General features: G+C 45.1%; 1 protein-coding gene across 3 annotated transcripts in view; it reads left to right on the top strand.

Moving 5' to 3' along the window:
* Positions 1-26,693, top strand: part of shq1 (SHQ1, H/ACA ribonucleoprotein assembly factor) — a 47,388-nt gene extending 20,695 nt beyond the window's left edge. For all 3 annotated transcript variants that reach the window (XM_042494012.2, XM_088083654.1, XM_088083666.1), the window contains exons 10-12: positions 3,531-3,654; positions 8,306-8,426; positions 25,892-26,693. In XM_042494012.2, coding sequence (XP_042349946.1) covers positions 3,531-3,654; positions 8,306-8,426; positions 25,892-26,510 — 864 coding nt within the window. In that variant the 3' untranslated portion in view covers positions 26,511-26,693. The remainder of the gene's footprint in view (positions 1-3,530; positions 3,655-8,305; positions 8,427-25,891) is intronic.
* Positions 26,694-27,210: the final 517 nt, after the last annotated feature.

The following is a 27,210-nucleotide window of genomic DNA, read 5'->3' as shown; positions in this document are numbered from 1 at the left end:
GTTCCACCTTTTCTCAGCAAAGTCATCCAGATGACTCAGAGAAACAGGTTCTTGGAAGAGCGGCTTGTATTGTGAGAACAATTTCTTGACTCACAAAATGACTGATCACCGACATATTGGCAACAGAGATTTAGTTTCGCATTGTGGTGATATAGTGTCTGTGCAGGTGTAGTTTTGTAAAACTGTGGGGGTTTTTGTCAGTTCTGCAACTGTGGGGTGTTTCATATTTCTTCGTTCTATGATTCTCTGTGTGGAGGTCAAATTGTAGAGGAGAAACCATTCATTTAAAGTAATGTGGGCATTGCCTTAGGAAGCGGTAGCCCCTAATCACCACATTGAGGCAAATAAACTGGACAAAGACTCTCTTCAGAGCTGTGTCCTGTATCCACAAACATCCAGACTACAACTTAATCTACATGTAGAACTAGTAGCTATAAATCGCAGGCCTCAGTGTGCTTCTCATATAAAGCTGATTTTATAGTTGAGGAAAGAGTAATAGGAGGCCTATCAGTGATACTATGACACATGTTTTGATTTTTAGTTCAGCATTGGATTTCACATGGAACTGGTTTCACCTTGTATGGAACTTGTACTGTTCATAAAGATTTATGTTATGACCACCAGTTTTCAGTTACCACTTATTAAATGCACCAAAGTGACATTTCAAGCAACACAGCTCTTCATTATGTTGCTGAAATGTCACTTTGGCGCATTAAATAAGTGATAACAGGAGCTCTGTGGTGTGCCAGTCATTTTGTTTGTCTTTATACTATCTACTCATCTTTGGTTCAACACCCGCTCCAAGTTTGAATTGGATTTGCGTGCACACTTTTGCTTCTGTAACGGCCACCAGTTTTAACAAGAAAATACATTTCATGCAAAAATTGCATGTGAATGCTGATAGCTGAAATGTATCCCAAAGCACTGCTGAAAGTAGCAGACATATGAAAGAAACTGCGTGGAAATTCTGAAAACTCAAAAACATCGACTTCACTGGGTTTAAGGAAGCAATGCTTTGCATTTTAAAAAGCGCAACAAAAAATGTTCCATACAATCAAACCATCATGTCCATAAAAACCAAAACATTTTTGACGTTGGAATGTTGCTAAAAGCATTCAGAAGTTGCAGTCGTTTGAAAAATGTGTTGGAGAAGTGTAATTGCTCATTCAGCATGCGCACATGCTTTATGGCTTGTGATCAGATCACTCTTATTATAAACAAGCCGATGCGACTGCATGCAGGAGTTTTGGTTGCGTAGACCTTGACCGCAGTTTGATAATTTGTAGTTTTCCTGCTGTGGTGACAGTGGAGTTTCGAACAGCCCCCACCTGCCTGGCAGTGCTTAAGTACTCGTCAGTCAGTCAGCAGAGCTGTCAGCTCCTATTGACAGGCCACCTCGCTCAATCCCCCACTCCCTGCTTCCTCCTCCTCTTTCCTTCACCGTGTGATCTACAATAGATTCCTCTCTGCCTTTGACTGCCTGTCTGTCTGTGTCACCGCTGAAATCAGCTCTGCTTCCTCCAGCTCTGCTATCTCCTCTTTATGCTCTCACTGTCTATCTCCTCCCTCGCTTATGCCTAACATTCGCCTTCCCCTCTATTACCTTATCCCACCCCATCCCCTCTCCCCCTCCCCCCTCCATCTGCTGCATGTTTTACTTGTCCTCGGTCGACTGCGCTGGTGTGACTGTGAGTCCCCTTCCTCTCCCCCCCTGCAGCAGCAGCCCTTATTTACACTCCTGCTAAACAAGCCTAAGGGAGAGCATGATCCCGGATGACACGCACGCAGCGCGCGACACATCCTTAACAAGCCATAAAGAAAAGAAGAGAAAGAAACACGAGATAAAAATCTCTTGTTTCTGTCTCCAGGCTGTGTCCATGAGTGCAGAGAAAAAGTGAGAGCAAAGGCAGTGATTAAAGGGAGGCGGCAATTAACAGGCCAGGGCTGCAGAGGTGTTTAAGAGTTGTGAGCCCCTATTTTGCCAGCTCAATAAATGAGGAGTTGTTAGGAGTAATTAGCGCACCAGCGACTGCAGTGCACACTGATGGGAGCCAGTCTAAGGCCTGAGGCGCACGAACAACGGAAAAGGGCACAGGTTTCTTTTCCACACTGGGGGGACACACATGAAATGGAGGGGTTGGGGGGGTCCTTCGCAAGAACATTTTGAGCATCAAACACTTAATTTCATGCAGTCTGGTGAATTTGTATGCACCGGTCAATGCCTGTTATACATAAATTCAGTGTCAATGTATGTAATGTTGTCAAAATGGAAGCCTTTGCTAGTTATGTTTTTAACTAGCAAAAGGGGACAAATGCACAAGTTCTTAATATTTAGGGGACATGTTCCCTGCGTCCCTTTTGAAACCTACATTTATGTTAATTTTTTTAAATCATAGCATTTTCTATGTGTTTTGGTCTTCTGTCCACACACAAACTGCATTTTAGGTCACTTAAAACAGATATTTTGCTAAACTCTATCCACCGTAACAATTTTCATAAACTATATTTTAAGTGTGGACTTGCAGATGGGAAACACTGTATTTCTGGCTTGGGATGTCAGAGTGTGCCTTGGTGAGGCATCACAAATGAGGTGACATTTCCTGCAATGGCAGATGTGATGAGTTCTGGTTCAAACCTGTCTATCAGGGCTTTTTACATGTTTACACATATATGTACACTTACTCTTCCACTATATTGAGGAGCGGAGGTATCAGAATGAGCTACAGAGGTCCCTGATCCAAGTCGCCTCCTGGTAATACCTTTTTTTCAGGCTTCTGATTGTCAAACATTGTCTTCTTCTTCTTTTCGTGATTTTAGGGTTAGGATTAAATCGATCAAATCAAGTTTTGGGTTTTATTTGGACGGACATTTTTATGCATCCATGCTGGCAACAGCTATGAATTAAAGATGTTTAGATTCTGGTTGCCCGTCCCTCCGTCCGTCCAATTCTTGTAAACAAGATATCTCAGAGTGCCTTAAGGGAATTTTTTCAAATTTGGCACAAACATCCAATTTGACTTAACAATGAACTCATTAGATTTCAGTGGTCAAGGTCAAGGTCACGGTGACCTTTGTCTCATTCTTGTGAAAGCAATATCTCAAGAACACTGTGAGGGAATTTCTTTAAATTTGGCACAAATGTCCACTTAGACTCAACAATGAACTGTTTAGATTTTGGTGGTCAAAGGTCACTGTTACACAGTTCCAATGAACATAGTATCTCAAAAAGGAGGTTTCCTCAAAGTTGGCAAAAATGTCCACTTCAAGTCAAGGATAAACTGATAAGAATTTGGTTGTGAAAGGCCAAGATCACTGTGACCTTATCCATCTCATTGTCATGAATGCGATATATTAAGAATGCCTTGAGTGAGTTTACTCATGTTTGGACTAGACCCTAAGAAAAGTAGTGGATGAAGAATTCCCAGTCTGAACTACTGTATATGACTGAACCACACCTGAACTTTCAGTTGCATCTCTTCTCTTATTGGATAAAAACGTGGTCTATATTTGTGCTGTTCTGTGTTTTGCAGACCTACAGCTCCTTGCAAGATGTCCTGGTGTCATTCGGACGGAGGGTTTTGTGCTACCCGCTCTACAGACACTTTGGCATGGTCTCTGCTGCTGTTCGTGACACAACTAAGATTCTGCAGTCAGGTGAGTTGCCTAGAAGCACCCTCACACACACACATACACATACACACACACACACACACACACACACACACACACACACACACACACACACACACACACACAATGGGAGTGTAAACTGGTAAAAGGACATCTTGAATTTGCAGCAGCATGCTTTCATGACACATTGTCGAGCAGAAGCAGCCCGCTGGACAGACAGAGTTTGGAGAAAATGCTTCATGAGCATACGGTGTGTTTGAAAGTAATATTCCTCCAGCTATGCAAGGCCCCACTCCCACCTCCTTGGGGAGCAAAATGTGGATTAGTCAAGAACGGACTGTTGACTTTGATATCTCAAAGCCCAGAGTAATCTTTTAAATCAAAAGTCCCCACGGACAGATGAAACTCTGCAGTGTAAACACACTCAGGATGTGTGAGGGCTGAGATTATCCAGCTTGTGATGATTTTAACGCCGGTAAATGACAGCAAATTAAAGGCCTTTTAAGCTCCAGATTAGCATTTCCGTGCCTCATTAAGTAGGAAGATGAGTTGATCAGGAGAGCTGGGGAAACAGCAGTTGGAGTCACTCTTTTTTCCCGTCACCTTGTTTCTCTTGGCTCAGAAACAATTTTTTTATCATGTTCTCATCATGAGCCTCGACATTATACATCACCATACTTTTATTTCCCCCCAAAACAGCCAACCGGTTAGACGCTTTGCTCATTTGTGTCAACTTATTAAAAGGAAAAAAGCAAATTATTTCACTATTGTTTTCCTCTCACGACTCATAGCCTTTATTATTTGCAGGCATTAGGGAAGTCTGAGTAATAGGGCTTTTCCTTAATGAACTGTAACACTACAGTAATTCAGCCCGGCGTGTGTTTGAGGGTGTGTTTGCTCCCAGCGTTACTTAACACACTAATTAATTTGTCAGGATAAAGCGAATGGAAATGCACACTCCAGTTTTTGAGGCACTTCATTTAAGTGGCCATGAAAGCAAACATTCATAGGTATTAGCAAAACAAACCCATTAACGGCAGCGCACAGGTTAAGGCCTCCGAGGAAATGTTATCCGGGGGTAAATATTTGAACAGCCCTCAGGAAGCAGGTGGAGGAGCTCCTTGAGAATACTCGCCACACTGCCAAAGTGGCTGTAACTAAAGAGCTACTGGGCAGGTACAGAGAAGCTGAGGGGGCCCCGGGGGTTAGGAAGTGTGGGCAAAGACCTCTGGGTCGTGCTGCTGTCGTGTTCGCACTGACAGGACAAGACGAGGAATGTCAGATGCGGTCCTCTGTTACAGATCTATCTGGCGTGCATCTCTGCTGTTAGTCATTCAAGGACATTTTGCGCTGGTCGTGGAATTTCCTCTGGAATTCTTAGAGGGCGGGGAAAAGTTTGGGAATTTAAATCAAATTATAGGTCAAATAAGCACTCTGACCTAGTTATGGAAAATCAGGGAAGAGTAATGACATTTTTCAACCAGAGCAGGGTGTGAATGCTTTAGGTTCGGGGCACTGATGGTGTTTTATTGGATGAGATGCATGAAATGTGTGTGTGTGTGTGTGTGTGTGTGTGTGTGTGTGTGTGTGTGTGTGTGTGTGTGTGTGTGTGTGTGTGTGCGCGCGTAAACTAGATGTCCTAAACTAGACTGTTGAAATTAGGGCTGTCAAATGATACATTTTTTATTGTAATTTAATCTCAGAATTTCTATATATAAAATGCGCCAAAGCATTTTTTAATCACATTTTCAATTCCATTGTTTTGCATTGCCTTGCACATGACACATGTATCATATTAAGTATTCATTTACATAATTTGCCACAGATTCTTTCGATGAACATTGATGTTGATAAGTTTGTTTTTTTCAGAGATAAAGCACAGAATGAGAGAAAAAAGTAATTTGCAGTCATTCTTCAGTTTTTGGAATCTCTGCATTTTTGTCCAGAAGACAGAGCAGGCATTGTTGTTTTTTTTCCTCTTTACACCCACTTCTACATCTATGCAAGCCTGCTCACTCTGCAGCCATCAAGGAATCGCTGTCGTACATTTGTACTACCCAGTCTTCCCCACTCATATGATAACCTGTTCTTGCCTAATTAACACGCCTTGCTCACTTCTTTTGGGCATCTCACCAAGAATATCAGCGTTGAACCGAGAGCAACCCTTCCCTCTGAATTCATACAAACTCATGAATCTCCCCTGTGAAAAAAAAAGTCAGATCTTGGAAGCCTGTGTGTTTTTGCCTGACACAATCCAAGTCCTGAATTCAAGAGCACAGTTTGCTGTATACGATCCCATTCTTAAATGAGAACCAAATGTTTGTTTAAGGTTTTCCTCACTGCGAGTGCGCTGTTTATTTTGATTGGGCTGGAATCTCTCTGGACAATGCCAACCAGCTCCGCGGCGGTGCAGAGGAGCATTTTCTCTTGCCCTCAGCGGATCGTAGGCCACATCACAAGGCTATTTATACGCTTGATTGGAGGGAGAAGTGCTGTGGCAGTTTGGACGCTTGTATGCTTCAGGGAAAAGTCATTTGTCAGAAAAACAAATGGAGATTCTGTGTGGTGCGTTTGTGGTGTGGAAAGCCGCTGCGAGCTAACTAAAACGATCTCAGAGCGTGTTTCCAAAGTGCAGGTGTCGACCATAAACCATGTCATAAGCACTGTAACAAAAAGCTCTCGCCATTTAAGAGATAAACACGTTTGATAGTTTACAGACTTTGGCTGGCAGATGATATGTTTAAATCTCTATTAACCTTCTGTAATTGATTGCAGACCGCATCACATGCTGAAACATACCAGAAGGAACACTGTGCAAACAAAATCCACACTAACTTAAGACAGTTGAAAGGAAATAAAATGAAGAATTTTATTGAAGTCTATGTCAAAGTGTTTAGTAACTTTACTTTTTTAAGTTAAACAGATAATAAACATAATAATAATAATGACAATAGCCCCCCCTTTATATTGAAAAAAGTCGCAAAAAAAAAAAATGAAGAAGGGCTTTGGCCCAAAATGTCACACATGGTTATAATAAATGTTCATGGGAGCATTATCTAGTGTACTAGTGTACTCTGTTTTTGTATTTTTGTATTTTTGTACTGACCCTATACTTTTTTGCAAAACCAAAAGACGGCAGCGTTATTCCGCTCCAGTGTGTGATAAAACACTGCATCATGGCATCCCATGATCAAAGGAGGCATGACGGGTGTGACATGTAACACATGAGCATCAGCCAATAGGATCGCCATCTCTCTGAAATGACCTGTGATTGGCCAAAGTCTCCCTTCGCAGGCTTGATTTTCACAAAAACTTAAAAACGGAGCCAAGAGGTGCAGAAGTTTTCTGTCAGTCCACTTGAGTTACAACAAACTTGGAAGTTTATTATGGGATTTTTGACAGAAAAATAAAATAAAAATAAAAATACCCACCCCAGCTTTAGGGCATTACTGCACTCATGTCCTCAAAGAGCACATATTTCCTCACTAGGAGCCGCAGTATGTGGTATCTAACAATGCAGTTTTATGTGCCAAGATTTAAAGATATTCATCTTGATTTCTGCTGCCCCCAACCAAATCCCATAGAGCTGACTGGAATTTTGTTTATGGCGTTCAAAGCATTGAGAAAAAAGAAAAAAAAAGTGTTCCATCAAACTTACAAATACATCTTCTTTGGCAGGAAACATTTGCATTCAGGGTGGAGGAACAATCAAACGGTTTTGTTTGAGCATGAGCCCAGTTCTATCACACTCGTCTATCTGGAGCATCTCCAGAGTTTTGCAGCGGCTGATCCAAACAGCAGGCTTCCACACAGTAGCTGTGTCCAATCCATACATCATACTGCATACCAATTCGACACCGGTTTTGAAAAGTGGCAAAGTTAAATATATTTAGTTCAAAAGCTTAAGTGGTGAGTCAGAGTGGGTGGCAAATCCAGACGAGAGAATTGTCACGATAAGATTGTAGCCGTGTTCTACACTCTTGTTTGATAGACTCCCTCGGGCTCGAATGCTTTTACAAGTTGATGCTCTTCATTTACGACCAGACAGGATTTTGAGAGAATGATTTTTTTGAGCGCCAAACAAAAATAGACATTTGAGAACTGTGTAATTAAGTGACCTATTTTGGACTTATTGCCATCAGTAAAAAAGAAAAAAAAACACTGCAGTTTGTTACCTTGCTGGGTTGAATTATTGATTTCTGTGAAAGTTTTAAAAAAGGCTCTCAGGTTTGTCAGATCACAAAGATTCACATTAGGACTAGAGTGATGCTGAATGGGCTAACTTGAATGACTGTCAAGTGGAAAACCATCAAAAGTGCTATTTTCTCAACAGATCAAGGCAAACCCGTTTGCGACGGAAAAGTCTGAGCGGAGCCGCCATTAAATTGACAGATCGAGTGCCAAAAATAGAGTCGTCTTTGGCTCTTTTGTCTCAGACAAACCACTTCTTAACCAGGAACTCTTCTTTAAAAAAAACGTATGGATCAAATTACTGTGCAGCTCGCTGGGATTTTCCTCTGATCCTGTACCTTGGCTTTTATGTATGGAACAATGACTGCAAGCCTTTAGATGCATGCTGCGTCTGCCAGCAGCTGGAGTGCATTGTCATCCTTAATACCGAGCGCGAATAACACTGTTTTTCCATTTGCCTGCCACGGTGTGTTCCTGTGCCCAGGGAAAGCCTGTGTCCTCAAATGCCTGCTGGATATCCACAAAGTGTTCCGAGAGAACGAGCCGGCCTACATTCTGAACGATCTGTACATCACAGACTACTGCATCTGGATCCAGAGGGTCAAGTAAGTTCGTAACATACACACAAACCTATACACACACACATCATAGACCTTCATCTTCAGACCTCGAGAGCTGTAGGAAAGTGCCACTCAGCCCCCATGATGCATCAGTGCTTTAGAGGAGAGGATTAGACGAGTCATTTGTCACAGCGGGGCCAATTGAATGACCGAAGCAGCGAGAGATGCAGTCTCCCTTGTCTCCATTATCATGTGTCAAAAATACCATCAGTGAGTCTTAAAAGAGCCAGCTGCACTCAGCACATTCAGTCCGTATGAAAGTTTTAAGAGCGCACATGTGTGCGTGTGTGTGTGTTGTGTGTATGCAAGGGCTTCTCATATCTTCCGCGAGTGTAGCCAGGCACGCAAAATCTGCACTTTTTTTTCCCTCCAAATGATACAGGTTTGATGGCTCTCTCCTCCTCCGAGCACATATTTTACAATTACTTACACATTTCAATTGTGAGCCTGCGAGCACATTACTCAGTAATGAGCTCTGTTTTACTCTTGGCCAGGGTTCAGCCAAGTGGTGTGCTCGTCTGGAAAAAGCCCAGTTGAAAAATGTGTGCCTGATGTTGTAGGCTCGGCGCCCAGATGCAGACACGATAAAAGGTCTGCAGGGATTTAGTGCCCCCACCCCTCCCCTTCTCCTTCCCCTCATCTCCTCCTCCTCACATTCTCATTTCTACATTTTTGGAATCTTAATGGGTGGGAATGATGTCTTTCTAAGAAGACACACTTGTACTTTTAAAGGCTTTCTGTCTCCTCTGAAGCTCCAGCCCTTTTTACACAGAGATCGCACTATAGAGCTGCCACTAAGAGGCAACTTACACAGCGGCGGTTCCTGCGTGAAATGTTTAACTTTTTTGTGGTTTTGTTGTGAAAACAGCGTTTTGGGGGTCTGAAAATGCAAACTTTTGAAACCGGGTTCCAGAGAGTTATCTTTTGTACGCTGTGTAAACTCACAATGCGCAGATCCTGTGAGAACGGTGATGTCACAGCTGCACTTTGTGCATGTGTGTTGTGCTTCTTCTTTAGTGTGTCATTACAAAGTTACACCGACAACTAATGGCCTGGCATGCATACTACAGCGTTTTCTGTTGTTTTTGCAGATCCATGTACACAAGGATCGCTTTCACGTGTTATCATATGAACGTGGATTTTTTTTTAGGTGCAAAGGAAAGACTTTTCCATTTTTAATGGGCCGTTCTAATCTAAACGTGGCTTATGTCAATTCTTTGTGTCGCCTTTGCATTGTTATACACACCCAAACGACTGAAGCAGCATGACACCCTAATGTGTGATTTTAAGTAGCAGGCCTCATTGCGGAAACAGAAGAGGCGTCATGGGCGTGATGTTTAACACAACAGCTCTTGTCCTCTGCTCTGAGGAAAAGGAGCTCCCGAATCTCATTATTTTGTCCTGCTCATGATCTTGTCCCACCAGTTGTCCCTTTTATAAGCCCTTTTTTTACAGAGATCTCGCTATGGAGCTGCTATGAAGTCCCCTCTTTATGTCTCCTTTTCATTTTTTACACAAAACCAAACAACGGCGGCATCATTCCGCAATAGTGTGCGATTTTAGACAGCATGCCTGCAACGTGGAACAAAAATAGGCATGACGAGCTGCAATCAGCTGCATTTAAAATCTCCCATGGTGGGTCAAACACATAACACATCAAAACACCACACTTTTCCTGCCCATGATGCCTTTCTGCTGGCTGTCCCTTTTCATACAGACACCATTTTGGTGCTTTTACCACCTCCCATGCGACCCATTCTGCGATAGGTGGTTTAACAAAACAATATTCTGGCCTTAGACAGGCAGTGTAAAACGGGATTCTGTCAACTCACTGAAAAACTCAATCACTCTCTTAGTTGAGAGGCACCGGAGCCTCCCCTACCTCCTCCTCCTCCACTGTACATTGCGACTAAATGTCAGCTTGACCTAACATGCTGACTCCTACTACGCCCCGCATCGATCATTAAATGGATTAGCCCGTGCTCTCATAGCAGCGACATGTTGAATTGTTACATTTCCCTTTTCTGTTTCGTTTTTTTTCCTGTCAATAAAGTAAGTTTGTTTTGTCCTTGCATATGAGCTGTCATGTTGTGAAGAAGACATGGGGATTAGTAAAACCACTTCTGTCTCCAACCACTTGAAAGAGCAGTCAGGCATCATTTTTGTTGTTTCAATATGGCTCACGCTCTGTAATACCATGCAATCCTCACATGCGGTTCCTGAAACTATGTTCGCCGTGTTTGCAGTATGATATTAAAAGGAGCCTGCAGTTAAAATGCAAAGCAGCACAGGAGAGTTAGGCCTGCGGTTTTCACAGACCAAACCTTCGCTATCTTACATGCGGTTTGTTGTGGCAGCCCCTTTTGTGTCGTCTGACAGGTTTGATGACAGATCGTGTAGGCATTGCTTTCTTCAGTGCGAGATATTCTCCCCCGCGCGGGATAAGTCATCCTCCGTTAAGTGAGTCGCCTCTGGGAGCCGAGCGGTAAGATGAGATGTAATCTATACCCCCGGTGCAATCCCCGTATCTTGTCACCACGCGCAGCCGCCAAGGCAGACGCGATCAGCTGCGCATGATGGACATAGCGATTAATGGATGTTTGTTGGGCCGGAGGGGGGTTGATTTATTTAATCTCCGCTCCGTCCCACATGCATTTCTCCTCCTAAAGTTGCTCTGACTGCCGAGACATCGGTCTCAAATTTACAACCTCGTAAAGACTTCACTCTGATTTAAGCCTCGGGGCAGGCGCTCCCCTTTACTCTGACACACAGAGTCTGAGCAGAACCCTGCGCAATGAAATAAAGAGTGCAACCTCAAAGCAAATTGCTCTTCACTTTGTCTCACTGATTTGGAACTTTATTTTATTTTGCGCCGCAGTGGTCACAGTTTCCAGAATTTAAACACATATTTCCTCTGCGGAAACACTTTGAACTCACACGCCCATCTAATCCCAATTATTGTTAGCACTGAGTATCCTTCCAAATTGAGCAGCAGGCTCCAGTTCATTAGTTTCAGGGTATGCATTTGGAGGTCCTCAGATGCCAAAGCCCCCGCAGAGCTGCTGGACCGAAAAAGAAAAAGCAAGTCGCCTCACTTTCTCTCTCTCTGTCTTTGTCGTCTGTCCCTTTATCAAAAAGCTTGGAGAGACGCCAGTGTAGATTCATGGCAGCCAGCGCAGACAAAGCTCATAGGCCTGGTGTTGTGTTACAGTACCTCAGTGAAATCAGAAGGGCTACAACTTCCTTTTTCAGCACCGCTTCACTTGAAACCACCCACCCACCCTCATTAATTGGGTCAATTAGATTCTAGCAGGAAAAAAAAAGTGATGTGCTAGAGGGTTCGTCTGAGAGGAGGGAAGTGAGGTAGATTCATGTTTCCTTTTGAAGTCATTATTGTCTGCAGGTTTTTAACCACAAAATGGCCATTTGTAAATCAATTAGTCATGCAGTGTTACCTTGAGTTCCTGACGAAAACACATGCCTCCTGAATTCTGAGCCCGGATAAATGACGCTTGGATCATACTGCACAACTTGTGTTAGAATTCATAAATGGTGTTATGGAATTGTTTGGTCCCCAATCAATCAATGATTCAACACGTTAGCCATTTTCCTCACAAATTCAAGGAAACACAGCACAACTGATTGATTTCAGATGGCCATTTTAAGACTTTAAAAGGTCAATAAATGTCTTAAATTCATTTTATTAATAGATATTAGGGCTTAAAAGTCAATTAAGAGTCTTAAATTTTGAATTTATGAGGTCTTAATTGCCACAAGAACTTAACGCCTCTCCTCACCATAACCATCTTCTACATCACTGATGTCGCAAATCTTTACACAAAATTTGTGTTTTTATTTTATACTTGCACTTCCCTGTTTGTAAAATGTAGATCAGCACTAACTCACTCTACTAACCATATCCATACATAAAACCTACCTCTGCATGGCTCTACAAGCACTGATCAGCCCCAACATTAAAACCACCGACACGTGAAGTTAATAGCAGTGATTCTCTCGTTACAATGTAATTCTCTGATCGGAAATTCTATGGATTGGACTTTGCTCTGACCTGTCAAGGCATGGACACAAGACCTCTGGGGGTGTCCTGTGGTGTCTGGCAGCAGGGCAAATCCTTTGAGTCCTGTGGGTTGTGAGGTGGGTACCGACAAGTCCCATGGATGCTCGATTAGATTGGGATCTGGGGAATTGGGTGACCAGGTCATTACCTTGAGAAGCTGGTTTACCTTTTTTGCAACAGTAGCCACTTCCAAACCGAGACTGCACTATAGAGCTGCAATGAAGTCCCCCTTTTATATTGCCCCTGAATTTTTACATAGAACCAAACAATGGGGAATCACTCCGCACCTGTGTGTGATTATACATGCATCGTGGCATCCCGCGATCAAAAGAGGCATGACAGGCATGACATGTAACACACAAGCATCCGCCTCAGGTGTGACATATTATACACACGCTTTCCAAACAATAACAAAGGCATAACATGTCAGTACCTTCTCTGTTATGTGACAGCTGATCTTGTCCTTTACACTCAAGGTAAGGAGCTCCTGACTCTAATTGTTTTACCATTTTGCAGACATTACGGCCACTGTCTTCTTTGTCACTGCTTTTTAAATCTCCTGCGGTGGGACACACACATAAACACGTTGTCAAAGCATCACACTCATACCGCTCATGGTCACATCTTTCCGGCGTTATGTTTCACATAGACCCCGTTACAGCGCTGTTACCTCGGGGCTAAGGCGAGACCACTCTGTATTCCCTTTCAGCGATCGGCAAGGCAGCATTATGGTGTGATATTCCTGCCTTGAACAGGCAGTGCAAATACGGCTAGTGTTTGGGTGGGTGGCATGTGTCAAATTGCATCAACCTGTAGGCTAGAACCCAAGGTTTCCCGCCAAAACATTGCACTATAACAAGATGTTCAATATAGGATAAGAAAAGGATGAAAAATCTGTCTTAAATTTGGTTAAAAATAATCTTTAAAAGGTCTTATCAACCATTAATTTGAAGTATCTTATACCTGTTGACGCCCTATAGAAAGGGAAAAATGGCTCTTTGTATGTGTTTTTGTTTGTTTTGGGATTTTTTGTGGGGATACTGTGACTGTGTCTGTACAATGTGGGAATCGGACAGTCACACGCTCCAGAGCCTGGAAAATTGACAAGAAATGGTTCCAGGATAAACCGAGCCTCGCGCTGCAACAGCTGCATGGACAGACTCCAACAGTTGTGAATGGAAGGTGTGAAGTGAGCAGTCCCCAAAAAAACAGTGGCTGTTGTTTTCATTGAAGACACAGGGAACAATGAAGACAAGAACGTGTGCAATGCTGCATGAAAACGACAAAGGAAACTGCCAGAAATGAAGTTGTAGACATTTTTTTTCCCCCTCAGACCATCCTTTTATTTCTGGAGGACGAACCAGCCCTCCGGATTTCCACATGCTCTCCTCCTCCCTCTTCTCATTCGTCCTCAGCATTGTGTGCATGACAATAGCTCACGGGGGAAGAGTCGGCCACTCTGACAGCAGCTCCCCCCCAGGGAATAGCATCTGGAGCTCCAACAAGCGGGATCGTCTCAGGGCAACGGGGTCAAGCACTGGGTCAGCGTGTCAGCCAAGACCTGTGGTTAACGCCTTGGAAATGCACTTGTGCATGGTGGTGTGGTGTTAACACCCATCCCCCCCGTCAGGCTCGGGTGGTCAATTCACCTCAGTACACCTCTTTGTGATTTTAAAGCACTTATTACCCAGATTTCCGCCCTGGCTACTTTGCGTAATAGGTGTTTTCATTTAACTTGTGCTCTTGGGCTTTTCACAGGAGAATTAAAATTAGGTGTCGCAGGCTGCTTCTCTGGTGCGATGCTCCCCATGTGGGTGAAAATGGGGAATTGTTCTGCTGCCCCCCCCTTCCCTCAACCACACAGCTGATGTGACAACCAGATGTTTGCTGGAAAGCACCAGGCAGCAACACACGACTGTCAAACGGCCATCCTGAAGGCTTTGAAACAGATAATGGAGCTGCTCTATCAGATGTTAGCCACAGCACTGAAGGAGATCTTAGAGGCCCCCGCTGGGGAGAACAAAGATGCAAATGTCTGACAGCTAACAGGGATAAGTAGTACAGATTTCCTCCCAGCATGTGGCCACTCCAGCTTCTTGTCTTGAATACACAGGCTCATCTTAAACACATACTTACACACTGTGTTTGCATAATTTCCTCTATGCATGTTTGGAGTGCCCACTCCAGTTTTTACAACCGATCACAGTGAAGAGATTTCGTCTGTCTTTGCAGCCTCAAAGCTCTGTACATCTAAACAGATGCTGATCAAACAACAGCTCCTAACATAATTTTTGTCACTTTTAGACATATAATGAGATGCTAACAGCTGAATATGGAACACACACACTGGACAGCTATTAATACAGTGCTTAAATGTCCAAGGGAGTACTTGAATCAAAAAGTTAGAGGAAGCAGTAAAAGTAGATAGTCATGAGCTGAACATAGTTTGTAGTAAAAAAAAAAAAAATCCCACAATCCCAACAGTTGAGTCAAACTGAAAATTTAAGCTTGCCAAGCTGCAGTGTTGAAAAATAACACTGAAAAGTCCAAGCCTGAGGGCGCCTTTGAGCACAACCCAAACCAAAGTCTCCTACAGTGAAGATAAAACTTTCAGCCTGACTTTTAAACTTAAATGATGATGTGGGAAATAAAATGGAATCATGTCAGTGGAGGGTTTTTACGAATTTGTTCACATTCCTTCTTCTGCTCTACCATACCAAAATGTTTGTTTGTTTTAAAGAAAAATCAAGCTGAATTTTGTAGATTCGTTTTTACATTCTGTTCAGTGATGAACAGTAATATCAACAAGTCGTCGGTATCAGCAAATATTGGCTTTTAAATGAATTTCAAAACAGCTTTTAATGTAATGGGAACAGTAACGATCAGCATTCACATCCGAGTCAATGACTCTTCAGTAGTCACAGGTATTTGCTTTGAACAGCATTGTTGGAAAGAAAACTCCTGGGTGAATGTGCTATTTTTAGCTCCTTAACTGGCGAGATGCAATGGCGTAAGATAAGTAAGATATACATAAAAAGAAGTGACCGCTGTAGAGTTTTTACAGCCTCCATTCATATTAAGTAGATTTATTGGTCATTTTTTAAACCAAGTTTATAACACAAAATTACTGTTGTCCTTGATCCTGCTACAACATTGGAGTTTAAGGATTAGTTGATTAAAAAATCTGCAGCTACTATAAAAAATTCCATCCAGTTCCTTGGGTATGCTGCTGCTGGTGGCATCATTGAAATCCTGCAGTGCATTTTTTAAATTTACATCAGAGTCTTGTGTCTAAATGGCTCCCAAAAGGTCCGTCCATCCAGTGCGACGGCTTGATCCAGAATGTTTAACCATGTCAAGATGTGCGCAGAGCAGCCTTGCCCTGATGCCGGCTCTCCTTCCTCTCCTTGTCCGGCGCCTTAGGTTTCGTTTCTCCCCTCTGGTCAGACTTGCCACTCCGTACATGTCACTGGTGGGGATTCTCTCGTGGTCTGCTGTGTTAAGACCCACACAACTTCTCCCAATGTTGATAAGTGCTTCTCTATCATAGAAAAGTCATGCTTCAACAGAAGTGGCCATGGAGCCAAAAAAAGGAGAAAAATATAGCAAAAAGTAGCAAGGATTTGAAGAGCTACTGGCTGCTGCATCTACTTGTGCTGTGGTCGTCATAGAAACCTGATTATGAACATGTTTTCTGGCATGTCCGTGATGCTGAACATGACGCACCACAAAAAACACATACAGTAAGGCATATTCATCTGCTGCAGAACCGTGTACAGAGTTCAGGTCTACTGGCATGGGAAAGCAGTCTATAGCCCAGTTTGAGTGGGTTTACCTGTGTTTTGGTGGAAATAGGGGTATATGAGTCCAATCCATTCCTTGCTCATCCGTAGCTCCGCCCTCTCATCTAAATCTGGTCATTTTTGGCTTCAAAGATACAGGATTGAGAGGGACGAAATGCCAAACTCGAAGCTTCAAAACTGCAGTCCACAAACCAATGAATGGCACCACAGTTCGACATCCATTATTTATGCAGGCTGTGTATCCAACATGATAAACATTTTTAGCAGTTTTTAGAAGGAATGTTAATTAACAGTTTTTTTAGGATGAAATAGACCCAGATATGCTCTTCCACAAACATAATGGTTTTGATTTGCGTATATATTTTTAAAAGTTGTCAGGTCAAATCAGATCTCAGAATTAAATTCCCACATTGATCAGCATTCGGGTCCACCATTTTGGACCCGTAGAGACATTTACCTGACAGTCAACAGATACTTATGATGAATCAGTGCTTGTTCAGTACAATAAGTCTTTCATAGGCAGCTATAAGTCTGGTCTGGAACATTGGCGTGTTGAATAAATACATCTGTGTTTCTCATTTCTGGAATCGGAGTGGCATCCAATGCCTCAGACCTTTCCAGCATTCAGTCACAGTGACGGATCACATCTCCCAGCATCGGCTTTTATCCCCCTCAGCTAGTGAATGATGCATTTTGCGAGTTACGCTGAAGAAATCTGGTGCTCGTATTACACAGATTTATACATCTGAGGACAAGCTTTATCTGAGATGTTTTCAAGAGCACAGACGCCCTGAATGAGTCGCTCTTTCAATGAACACCAGGCCGATGAAAGAAATGTCAGATTGTAATTTAGCTCGGCTCTCGCGCACACACACACGCACATATACACACACACATCCCATTCTCATCTAAAGACTTTGGCAGATGGAGGCGTCTTTGTCTCGCCAGAAGTTTTCCAACCTTGAAAACACCACCCCTCCTCCGTTTAATGAAGGCAAGCCACAACAGCAGTGTAGTAATGACTGGATTGTGTACAACATTATCCCTCCCCCTCCTGGACACAGCCTTTGTATTCACCGCAGGCAGAGCTTCTCCAACCACAGAGCAAGGGAGGGGAGAGAAAACAAGCGCGCCTCCCCAATGCTAACTCAATAATGACTTCCCACGGGGGGAAAGAGAATACAGGGCAGTCTTTGAAGTGGCTGTGCTGCAGGAGGCTCTTCTGCCCCAGCCACGCTACAGGAAGCTCTCACGTGGCTTTTATAGAGCCTGGGACCTAAACAGGCTCCATACAGCCTGCGCACCCTCATCATCATTAGCCCAGGTCACATTAATGTCTCGATATCCTGTAGTCGCTGTGGGAAAAGCCACTTTGTCATTGTTTTAAAAAGTTTTAGGGATCTTAGCTGAAGTTGTGTCTGTCTTTAGTGGCTTTCACACATGAAGACCGCAAAATAGCCGGAGTCAGTTATCCAAAGAATGCAGTGGTTTGATGTTGTTTGCATCCTCAGACTTTTTAACTGACATGATTGTGCTTGGGGAATAGGCTAAAGCAAGACAAGGTGTCTCCAGAACTCATCATTAATTTGTAATGCACAGAATGATTTGGGAAGTCTTCCAATGTGGTGCATTTGTATGTATAAATTAGAAAATTAGCTTATCCTCCATGGCGCATTAAGCAGATTAATTTTCATGGTCCAGGGTTAGCAGTGTTGGTCGGTTGGTTCACCACTTTGGTTTAGATTAAAATATCTCAAAAGCTATTAAATGCATTGCCATTAAATTGGTACAGACATCCACAATGTCCAGAAAATGTATCATAATGACTTTTTATCCCCAGATCATTCCTCAAAGGCCATCATGAGATTCACATTTGAGGTTTAGAGGGAAATGTCTTGACACCGATTGGACGAATTCCCATGAAACTTGGTTCAAACATTCATTCTCCCCCTGTGGATATATCACTTTGGTGATCCCTTAAATTTTAAATCTAGCGCCATCATCAGGTCAACAATTCAGTTTGTTTGGGTTATGACCAAATACCTAGAAAAGTCATACCCGCGGGCTCAAATTCCGGCCTCGACTCTTTGCTCCCTGAGCTACCACCTTATCGTGGTGGAGGGGTTTGCGTGTCCCAGTGATCCTAGGAGCTCAGTTGTCGGGGGCTTCATGCCCCTGGTAGGGTCACCCATGGCAAACAGGTCCTAAGGGAGGGACCAGACAAAGTGTAGCTCACAAGACCCCTATGATGATGACAATCAATGGTCCAGAGTTCCCCTCGCCTGGACGCGGGTCACCGGGGCCCCCCCCTGGAGCCAGGCCTGGGGGTGGGGCTCGATGGCGAGCACCTGGTGGCCGGGCCTTTACCCATGGGGCTTGGCCGGGCCTTTACCCATGGGGCTCGGCCGGGCACAGCCCGAAGAGGTGACATGGGACCTCCTTCCTGTGGGCTCACCACCCATAGGAGGGGCCGTAGGGGTCGGGTGCAATGTGAGCTGGGCGGCAGCCGAAGGTGGGGACCTTGGCGGTCCGATCCTCGGCTGCAGAAGCTAGCTCTGGGGACATGGAATGTCACCTCTCTGGTGGGGAAGGAGCCTGAGCTGGTGCGCGAGGTTGAGAAGTTCCGACTAGATATAGTCGGCCTCACCTCGACGCATGGCTTGGGCTCCGGAACCAGTCTTCTCGAGAGGGGATGGACTTTCTTCCACTCTGGAGTTGCCACTGGTGAGAGGCGCTGGGCAGGGGTGGCAATACTTATTGCCCCCCGGCTCGGTGCCTGTACGTTGGAGTTTACGCTGGTGAATGAGAGGGTAGCCTCCCTCCGCCTTTGGGTTGGGGGACGGATCCTAACTGTTGTTTGTGCCTATGGTCCAAACAGCAGTTCAGAGTATCCACCCTTTTTGGAGTCCTCAGAGGGGGTGCTGGAGAGTGCTCCTTCTGGGGACTCCCTCGTTCTGCTGGGGGACTTCAACGCTCACGTTGGCAACGACAGTGAGACCTGGAGGGGTGTGATCGGGAGGAATGGCCCCCCCGATCTGAACTCGAGTGGTGTTTTGTTATTGGACTTCTGTGCTCGCCACAGATTGTCCATAACGAACACCATGTTCAAGCATAAGGGTGTCCATATGCGCACTTGGCATCAGGACACCCTAGGCCACAGTTCAGTGATCGACTTTGTAGTCGTATCGTTGGACTTGCGGCCGTATGTCTTGGACACTCGGGTGAAGAGAGGGGCGGAGCTGTCAACCGATCACCACCTGGTGGTGAGTTGGCTCCGATGGTGGGGGAGGACGCCGGTCAGACCTGGCAGACCCAAACGCATTGTGAGGGTCTGTTGGGAACGTCTGGCAGAGTCTCCCATCAGAAGGAGCTTCAACTCCCACCTCCGGAAGAGCTTCGACCATGTCCCGGGGGAGGCTGGGGACATTGAGTCCGAGTGGGCCGTGTTCCGTGCCTCCATTGCTGACGCGGCCGACCGGTGCTGTGGCTGTAAGGTGGTCGGTGCCTGTCGGGGCGGCAACACCCGAACCCGCTGGTGGACACCGGCGGTGAGGGGTGCCGTCAAGCTGAAGAAGGAGTCCTGTCGGGCCTTCTTGGCCTGTGGGACTCCGGAGGCAGCAGACAGGTACTGACAGGCCAAGCGGAGTGCGGCGGCGGCGGTCGCCGAGGCGAAAACCCGGGCGTGGGAGGAGTTAGGTGAGGCCATGGAAAACGACTTCCGGACGGCTTCGAAGAGGTTCTGGACCACTATCCGGAGTCTCAGGAGGGGGAAGCGGTGCTCCGTCAACACTGTGTATGGTGGCGACAGGGCGCTGCTGACCTCGACTCGGGACGTTGTGGATCGGTGGAAGGAATACTTCGAAGACCTCCTCAATCCCACCGACACGCCTTCCGTTGGGGAAGCAGGGCCTGGGGACTCGGGGGTGGGCTCCTCTATCTCTGGGGCTGAGGTTACCGAGGTGGTCAAAAAGCTCCTCGGTGGCAGGGCCCTGGGGGTGGACGAGGTCCGCCCGGAGTTCCTCAAGGCCCTGGATGTTGTGGGGATGTCGTGGCTGACACGACTCTGCAACATTGCGTGGACGTCGGGGGCAGTGCCCTTGGACTGGCAGACTGGGGTGGTGGTCCCTCTTTTTAAGAAGGGGGACCGGAGGGTGTGCTCCAACTACAGGGGGATCACACTCCTCAGCCTCCCTGGTCTATTCGGGGGTACTAGAGAGGAGGGTCCGCCGGATAGTCGAACACCGGATTCAGGAGGAGCAATGCGGTTTTCGCCCCGGCCGTGGAACTGTGGACCAGCTCTGGACCCTTGGCAGGATCCTTGAGGGTGCGTGGGAGTTTGCCCAACCAGTCCACATGTGCTTTGTGGACTTGGAGAAGGCATTCGACCGTGTCCCTCGGGGAGTCCTGTGGGGGGTTCTCCGGGAATATGGGGTTTCGGACTCCCTGATACGGGCTGTCCGTTCCCTGTATGACCGGTGCCGGAGCTTGGTCCGCATTGCCAGCAGTAAGTCAAACTCATTTCCGGTGAGGGTTGGACTCCGCCATGGCTGCCCTTTGTCACCGATTCTGTTCATAACTTTTATGGATAGAATTTCTAGGCGCAGCCAGGGTGTTGAGGGGGTCCGGTTTGGTGACCTCAGGATTGGGTCTCTGCTATTTGCAGATGATGTGGTCCTGTTGGCTTCATCAGGCCGCGACCTTCAGCTCTCACTGGATCGGTTCGCAGCCGAGTGTGTAGTGGCTGGGATGAGAATCAGCACCTCCAAATCCGAGGCCATGGTTCTCAGCCGGAAAAGGGTGGCGTGCCCCCTCCGGATCGGGGACGAAGTCCTGCCCCAAGTGGAGGAGTTTAAGTACCTCGGGGTCTTGTTCACGAGTGAGGGAAGGATGGAACGGGAGATCAACAGGCGGATCGGTGCGGCGTCTGCAGTAATGCGGACTCTGCACCGGTCTGTCGTGGTGAAGAGGGAGCTGAGCCGAAAGACAAAGCTCTCGATTTACCAGTCGATCTTCGTTCCTACCCTCACCTATGGTCACGAGCTTAGGGTAGTGACCGAAAGAACAAGATCACGGGTACAAGCAGCCGAAATGAGTTTCCTCCGTAGGGTGGCTGGGCTCTCCCTTAGAGATAGGGTGAGAAGCTCGGTCATCCGGGAGGAGCTCGGAGTAGAGCCGCTGCTCCTCCGCGTTGAGAAGAGCCAGATGAGGTGGCTCGGGCATCTAATTAGGATGCCTCCAGGACGCCTCCCTGGTGAGGTGTTCAGGGCACGTCCCACCGGTAGGAGGCCCCGGGGAAGACCCAGGACACGCTGGAGAGACTACGTCTCACAGCTGGCCTGGGAACGCCTCGGGGTCCCCCGGGAAGAGCTGGACGAAGTGGCCGGGGAGAGGGAAGTCTGGTTTTCCCTGCTTAGGCTGCTGCCCCCGCGACCCGACCCCGGATAAGCGGAAGAAAATGGATGGATGGATGGATGGACTCTTTGCTGCCTCTCTCCCCCTTTCATGCAATAAACCCCCCAAAAAAATAACCTTAAAGTATTGTGTTGCTGTGCTGGTGGTGACGTGTTGCTTTAACCACCTGTGGAATATGATCCAACAAACCAGTTTATGAGCAGACCTACACCATGCCCTGCTAGATGACACTGTGTTGCATTGCCGCAAAACTTTGCCAGACAACTCAGCACCTTCAGAATGGACTTATTGAAATGAATGAACAGGCTATTTTTTTCCCATAGAGCTTACAGCCTCACAAAGCCGCTAGCATGGCGGTAGACTTTTAGTCTTATTAAAGGCATGATTCTATTTTTCTTTTTTTTTTTTGTTTTCAACATTTCCAGTGAGAACCCTAACACGAACACTTACTATGTTTACAAGGGCAAAATATGGATTTTTCGCCCTTGTAAACATATATATTTCCATTTATGTGCAGCCGTGCATACTCCGATTAACGTGCCTTAACGTGTTGTTTATTACGTCAAAATATGGAGAAGTGGAACAGCTGTTGCTTGTGCCATGATTGTCTCAGTTGTTCATCTGTGGCAGACTTGTTGGACTATGCAAACACAGCCTCCCTCTTTCATTCCTTCAACCACCTTCTTGCAAAGGTTGGTGCTGCGATATTTGCACATAACCAAAAACCTATTGATATCCGAGTCTTTGATGATGTTTAAAAAAAAAGTTTGTTTCTCCTTTCGACCAGAAATGTTGGCTTTTCTTTTGGGTAAGCATCTGAAGCCTTGCAGACTGTTGACTAGTTGCTTTGTGCACAATGCTACGGGCTGACCGTAAAAATACAAGATGTCGTGTGTCGAAAACTGCAGAAAAGCTCAAATTAAGACGCAGAGAATGCTCCTAAAACCTGAATGATACCAGCATATCTCACGTCTTAACTGCAAAATGCCAAAATCCGAATAGCCAAACTGAATATGTATCGAATTCTGAACATTTTCATATATGGAATAATAATGCAATATAAGTGTGCTTGAAAACATAGTTGAAACATGCACAAACAATATTTGACAGCAGGATCAATAGAATGCATTAGAGGATTGATATGGTAATACAAAGTATTATCATATTGCATCCATCAATGCAAAAAGCAATCAAATTCCTCTTCAAAATCTACATACCTCTTTTCTTTTTTTTGTTTTTTGCGAGTTTTATTTGAATATATTTACAGATTTTTTGTAGCCTGAGAATGTTGCACTCAAAGCTCCATGACTAAAACCACGGGGGAAGATTTTTCAAGATTTTTGTTTTTTTGTTCCACATTCTGTCGTTGGCAAGCTGCCAAAGCACCTTAGCAGGAAAATCGACTTTGGCTACTGTTTTCAAATGCCGCCACGTTGTGACAGAGAAAACTGCCAAAACATTTTTGGATTAAGGCGCATGTGAGAAAGGGCATCTCCCTCCTTTCCCACATCCCCGGTTTCTCCCTTTCTCAGCTTACAAGAGGAGAATGTGCACAACTATAAGATCTGTTTACACAGTCCCTCCTGAGGTCTTAAATGAATACACAGCCCCTACACGCTGCTTCCATAAACACTTTACTCGCCAGAATAGGGAGCTCATTAGGACTGCACGGTAATGAGGAGCCATCCTGGTGCTCAGCAGTGGGTTAATTGGGCCAGAGAGAGGGCACCAGGAGCCGAGTGTGAAAATGTGAATGGCAGCGGAAGAGTAGCCCCTCCACGCACACACACACACACACTTTATCCCACTCTAAATGGACATACTCTGAATCGCAGTGACCCGCAGAGGTCACCTTGTAATCACCATGGCAATAGGGGCGGCACACATGCCCTAGCCACACTGGGGGACGAATAGCAACCACTTAAGTTTTTGGCAGCATGGCAGGCATTCCCAGCGTGAATAATGTGCAGGCGGGGGCCTCCCAACAATCTGATGGCTTTACACAAATGGGGCCTTGTAGGAGGACATTCATCAGCAATAAAACACCTTCTCTGTCTTCAATGAGACTGTTGTGTCTTCTGTGGCAACACAGCTATAAAAGTGAAGCTAAGGGGACAGGGACATTGTTTAATGTACTGCTTTATGAGGACATTCTCTTAATCTTAATCTTTGGAGACATTCAGCTGTGGATCTGCAGCTCGGAGCCATTTTCCGGCCGGACTTTTATTGACTGTATTGCAGTCAGACTTTGTGCACAACTGCAGAGTCGGGCCATTCAGGGTTACCCTGCTTCTGTTCTGCAGGATTTATTCTCAAAATGTGCTTTTTTCTATCAGTTCTCTCTGCGGCCTGATTGTTGGGTAAAATATCCAGTTTAAAAATCACACTGTGAGGATTTTTATGGAGGCATTATGATTGTGAGTTGTCCATCCGTATCTCAAGAATGCCTTGAGGGAATTTCCTCAAATTTGGAACAAACATCCACTTGGACTCGAGGATGTGATTAGAATTTGGGGATCAAAGGTCAAGATCACCGTAATCTTGCCTCTGTCTCATTCTCTTGAACGCAATATTTCAAAAACATTTTAAGGCAATTTCTTCAGATTTGGCACAAATGTACTTGGAGTTAGTGATGTACTGATTAAAAATTTGGTGGTCAAAGGTCAAGGTAACTGTGACGTTACGTCTGTCCCCTTCCTGTGAATGTGATATCTTGAGAACACCTTGAGGGAATTATTTCATAGTCAGCACAAACATCCACTTGGACTTGAGGACAAACTAATTAAAATTTGGTGATCAAAAGTTATGGGTCAAGGTCACCGTGATCTTACATCAATTTCATTCTCATGAACACAATATCCCAAAAAAACCTAAAGAGAATTTCTTCAAGTTTGGCAGAAATGTCCACTAGGACTGAAGGATTAACTGATTAAAATTTAGTAGTTAAAGCTTATAGGTCAAGGTCACTGTGACCTTGCATCCGTTTCATTCTCGTTAGCACGATATCTCAAGAATACCTTGAGGGAATTTCTTCCAATTTAGCACAAATGTCAGCACTGACTGATGAATTTAGTGATCAAACGTTATTGGCCATAACGAGAATTTATACACTAATTATGATAAATTTTCACACAAATGTCTTATGATGAAGTGATAATATTATATATCCAAAATGTAAAAGGTCAACTTTGCTGTGACTTTATAATGTTTTGTAAATCACTTTTCTGGCCATTATTTCGTGTTGTAAAATCAGGAACAGAAGGGGAGACATTTGGGTAGATACTGAGTCTGTGCCACTAATCTTGAAACTGTGCTGATTGTCTGATCTTCCGTGCTGTCGAAGGAAGATGTGTGTGAGGCATCCATGTTTTAACGGACATAATTGTAAACTGTAACTGAATCTGGTTTGCGGAGACATAAAACTGAAGGCAGTAATACTCTGTCTTTTTTTTTCTCTTTCTGGCATCTATCTCAGGAGCTGTTGGCCGTGCTTAAAATCATTAAGTAAAAGAGCACAAATGAGCTCTTTAAAATATTAAAATCACATCTTGTACAGAATGAAAGGTTCCTCTGCTTGCCTCTGATTGTTACCAATCACCGCTCTCCTCTTGCTCCATTTGCAGCCTCCAACTGTTGGCTTAGCCTCTCACAATGCGGAGGTGAAAGTGTGAGCGTGTTTGCATGTGCGGACCGAGTCGATGGTGGTGGAGGAGGAGGAGGAGGAGGAGGAGGAGGGGTCTGCCTCGCTTTCTCTGTAATCCCTCTCAGTCTCTTATCACCTCGTGCAGGGAGAGCAGCAGTGGGGGAGGAGAAGAGCTCGAGCTCAGTGTATCAGCGCAGCTCATCTCCCTACATTATTAAACATCCATATTTCCATATTTCATTGAGCCCCCCTCGCCTCTGCAAATCGCAGTCTACTTAGCATTCAGAATGGGATATGGTTAATGGGTATTAGATTTGTAGATGGTTATCCTGTGGCTATGTCTTTAGTGTGCAGAGCCAGTCGATCAGTCAGTCGCTGCTCTCTCTCGGGTACCACTGATGAAGTTGTAGTTTGATGTCTCTCTTTTTTCTGTCTTTGTAGTCAAACACAAGGTGAGGAAAGTGATTTTTCCTTACTCATCCTCCTTTACTACTTTTTTTTTTTATCTTTACAGGTCCAAGAAGATATCAGCCTTGGCCGCAACATTACAAAAATCCTCCCTGCGGAAAAAAGACTTGGAGCTGGAAGTTGAGGAGCTAGAGGAGGCAGCGACAATGGTGGCAGAGGAAGAAGAAGAAGAGCAGGGAGCTTCCAAGCACGCTCTGATATCCCACAGTGACAGCAGCAGCAGCAGCGAGTCATCCGATGAGAGCGAGGAGTCTGAGGCTGAAGGGCAAAGCAGCACTGAATCCAGAGAGGGAGCAGGAGGTGGAGGAGGAGGAGGAGGAGGAGGAGGAGGGGAGACGTCTAAGGACAACCCTCTACAGCCCCAACCCACCTCGGCTGCCTCTCCCATCCCCCAGGAACCCACGAGCACACTCCCCTCAGCAGAGAGGAAGGTGGACTCCCTCCCCGCAGCCTCAGAAGGCTCCAGGCAGCTGATCCAGGAGCTGGGGGAGCGGGTGGCGGAGGAGCTGAAAATCTCTCAAGACTCCAGCTACAAAGCAGAGAGACAGTGTTCACAGGCGAGCGGTGCAGAGTCTGTGAGGAGCAGCAGTGGGACTTTGTTAGAGCCGAGTCCTCGCAGAAACCCTCTGCTCATCGTCCAGGAGGAGAGCGACTTCAGCTGCTGAGAGACTGCGCTATGCATCCTGAAAGACTCTTGAATTTTGAACTCTTTAAGTGAGTGCAGATGGTTTTTAATGGCTTCATTTCCATATGATACTCAGAGCCTCTTCTGAAGGACCTTATTGAATTATATTCTCTTAATGTATGAACTTGCTAAGCCTCATTAAAATGATATGGTTGTTTAATGAGCGAGTGTGTGCTTGTAGTTATTTCATTAGAGGACAGAAGAAGAGTCAGGAAGTCGTCTGTTTTGCCTCCTGTGTTATCTGACTTTTCTGCTACATGCTGTACAAATATATATATATTAATTCTGAGCATGCTTTGATTTGACATGACTTATTTCTGCTCCTTTCTTTAATTATGTAATGTAATTTGACCCCTGAAATCTGCAGCGTCATCACTTTTCTTGTGCTGCTGTCAGATGCCTTTTACAGGAATTTAAACCTTTGAACCCTGAGCAAAGTGGTGCTTTGCTCTTTAAAAAACATGGGGAAAGATTGAACATACACACACAAGACAATGAACATCTTGGCAAGAAATGTTGCATGCTTTGCAAGAAATTGGTTTTAGAACATGATTTAGAAAATTATTTTTTGTTTAAATCTAGGAAAGAAAGCTAGGGAAAAGCTGTATTTCAAATGATCATAATAACATATTTAGAATTATGCTACTGAATTATTATACTTCTAAAACACCTTTTTTTAA

Source organism: Plectropomus leopardus, chromosome 2, assembly GCF_026936395.1.
Source record: "Plectropomus leopardus strain MGB_pleo_1.0 chromosome 2, ASM2693639v1, whole genome shotgun sequence".
NCBI lineage: Eukaryota > Metazoa > Chordata > Actinopteri > Perciformes > Serranidae > Plectropomus > Plectropomus leopardus.
Note: the sequence above shows the minus strand (reverse complement) of the source record. Positions and strands in the feature narration are given on the sequence as shown.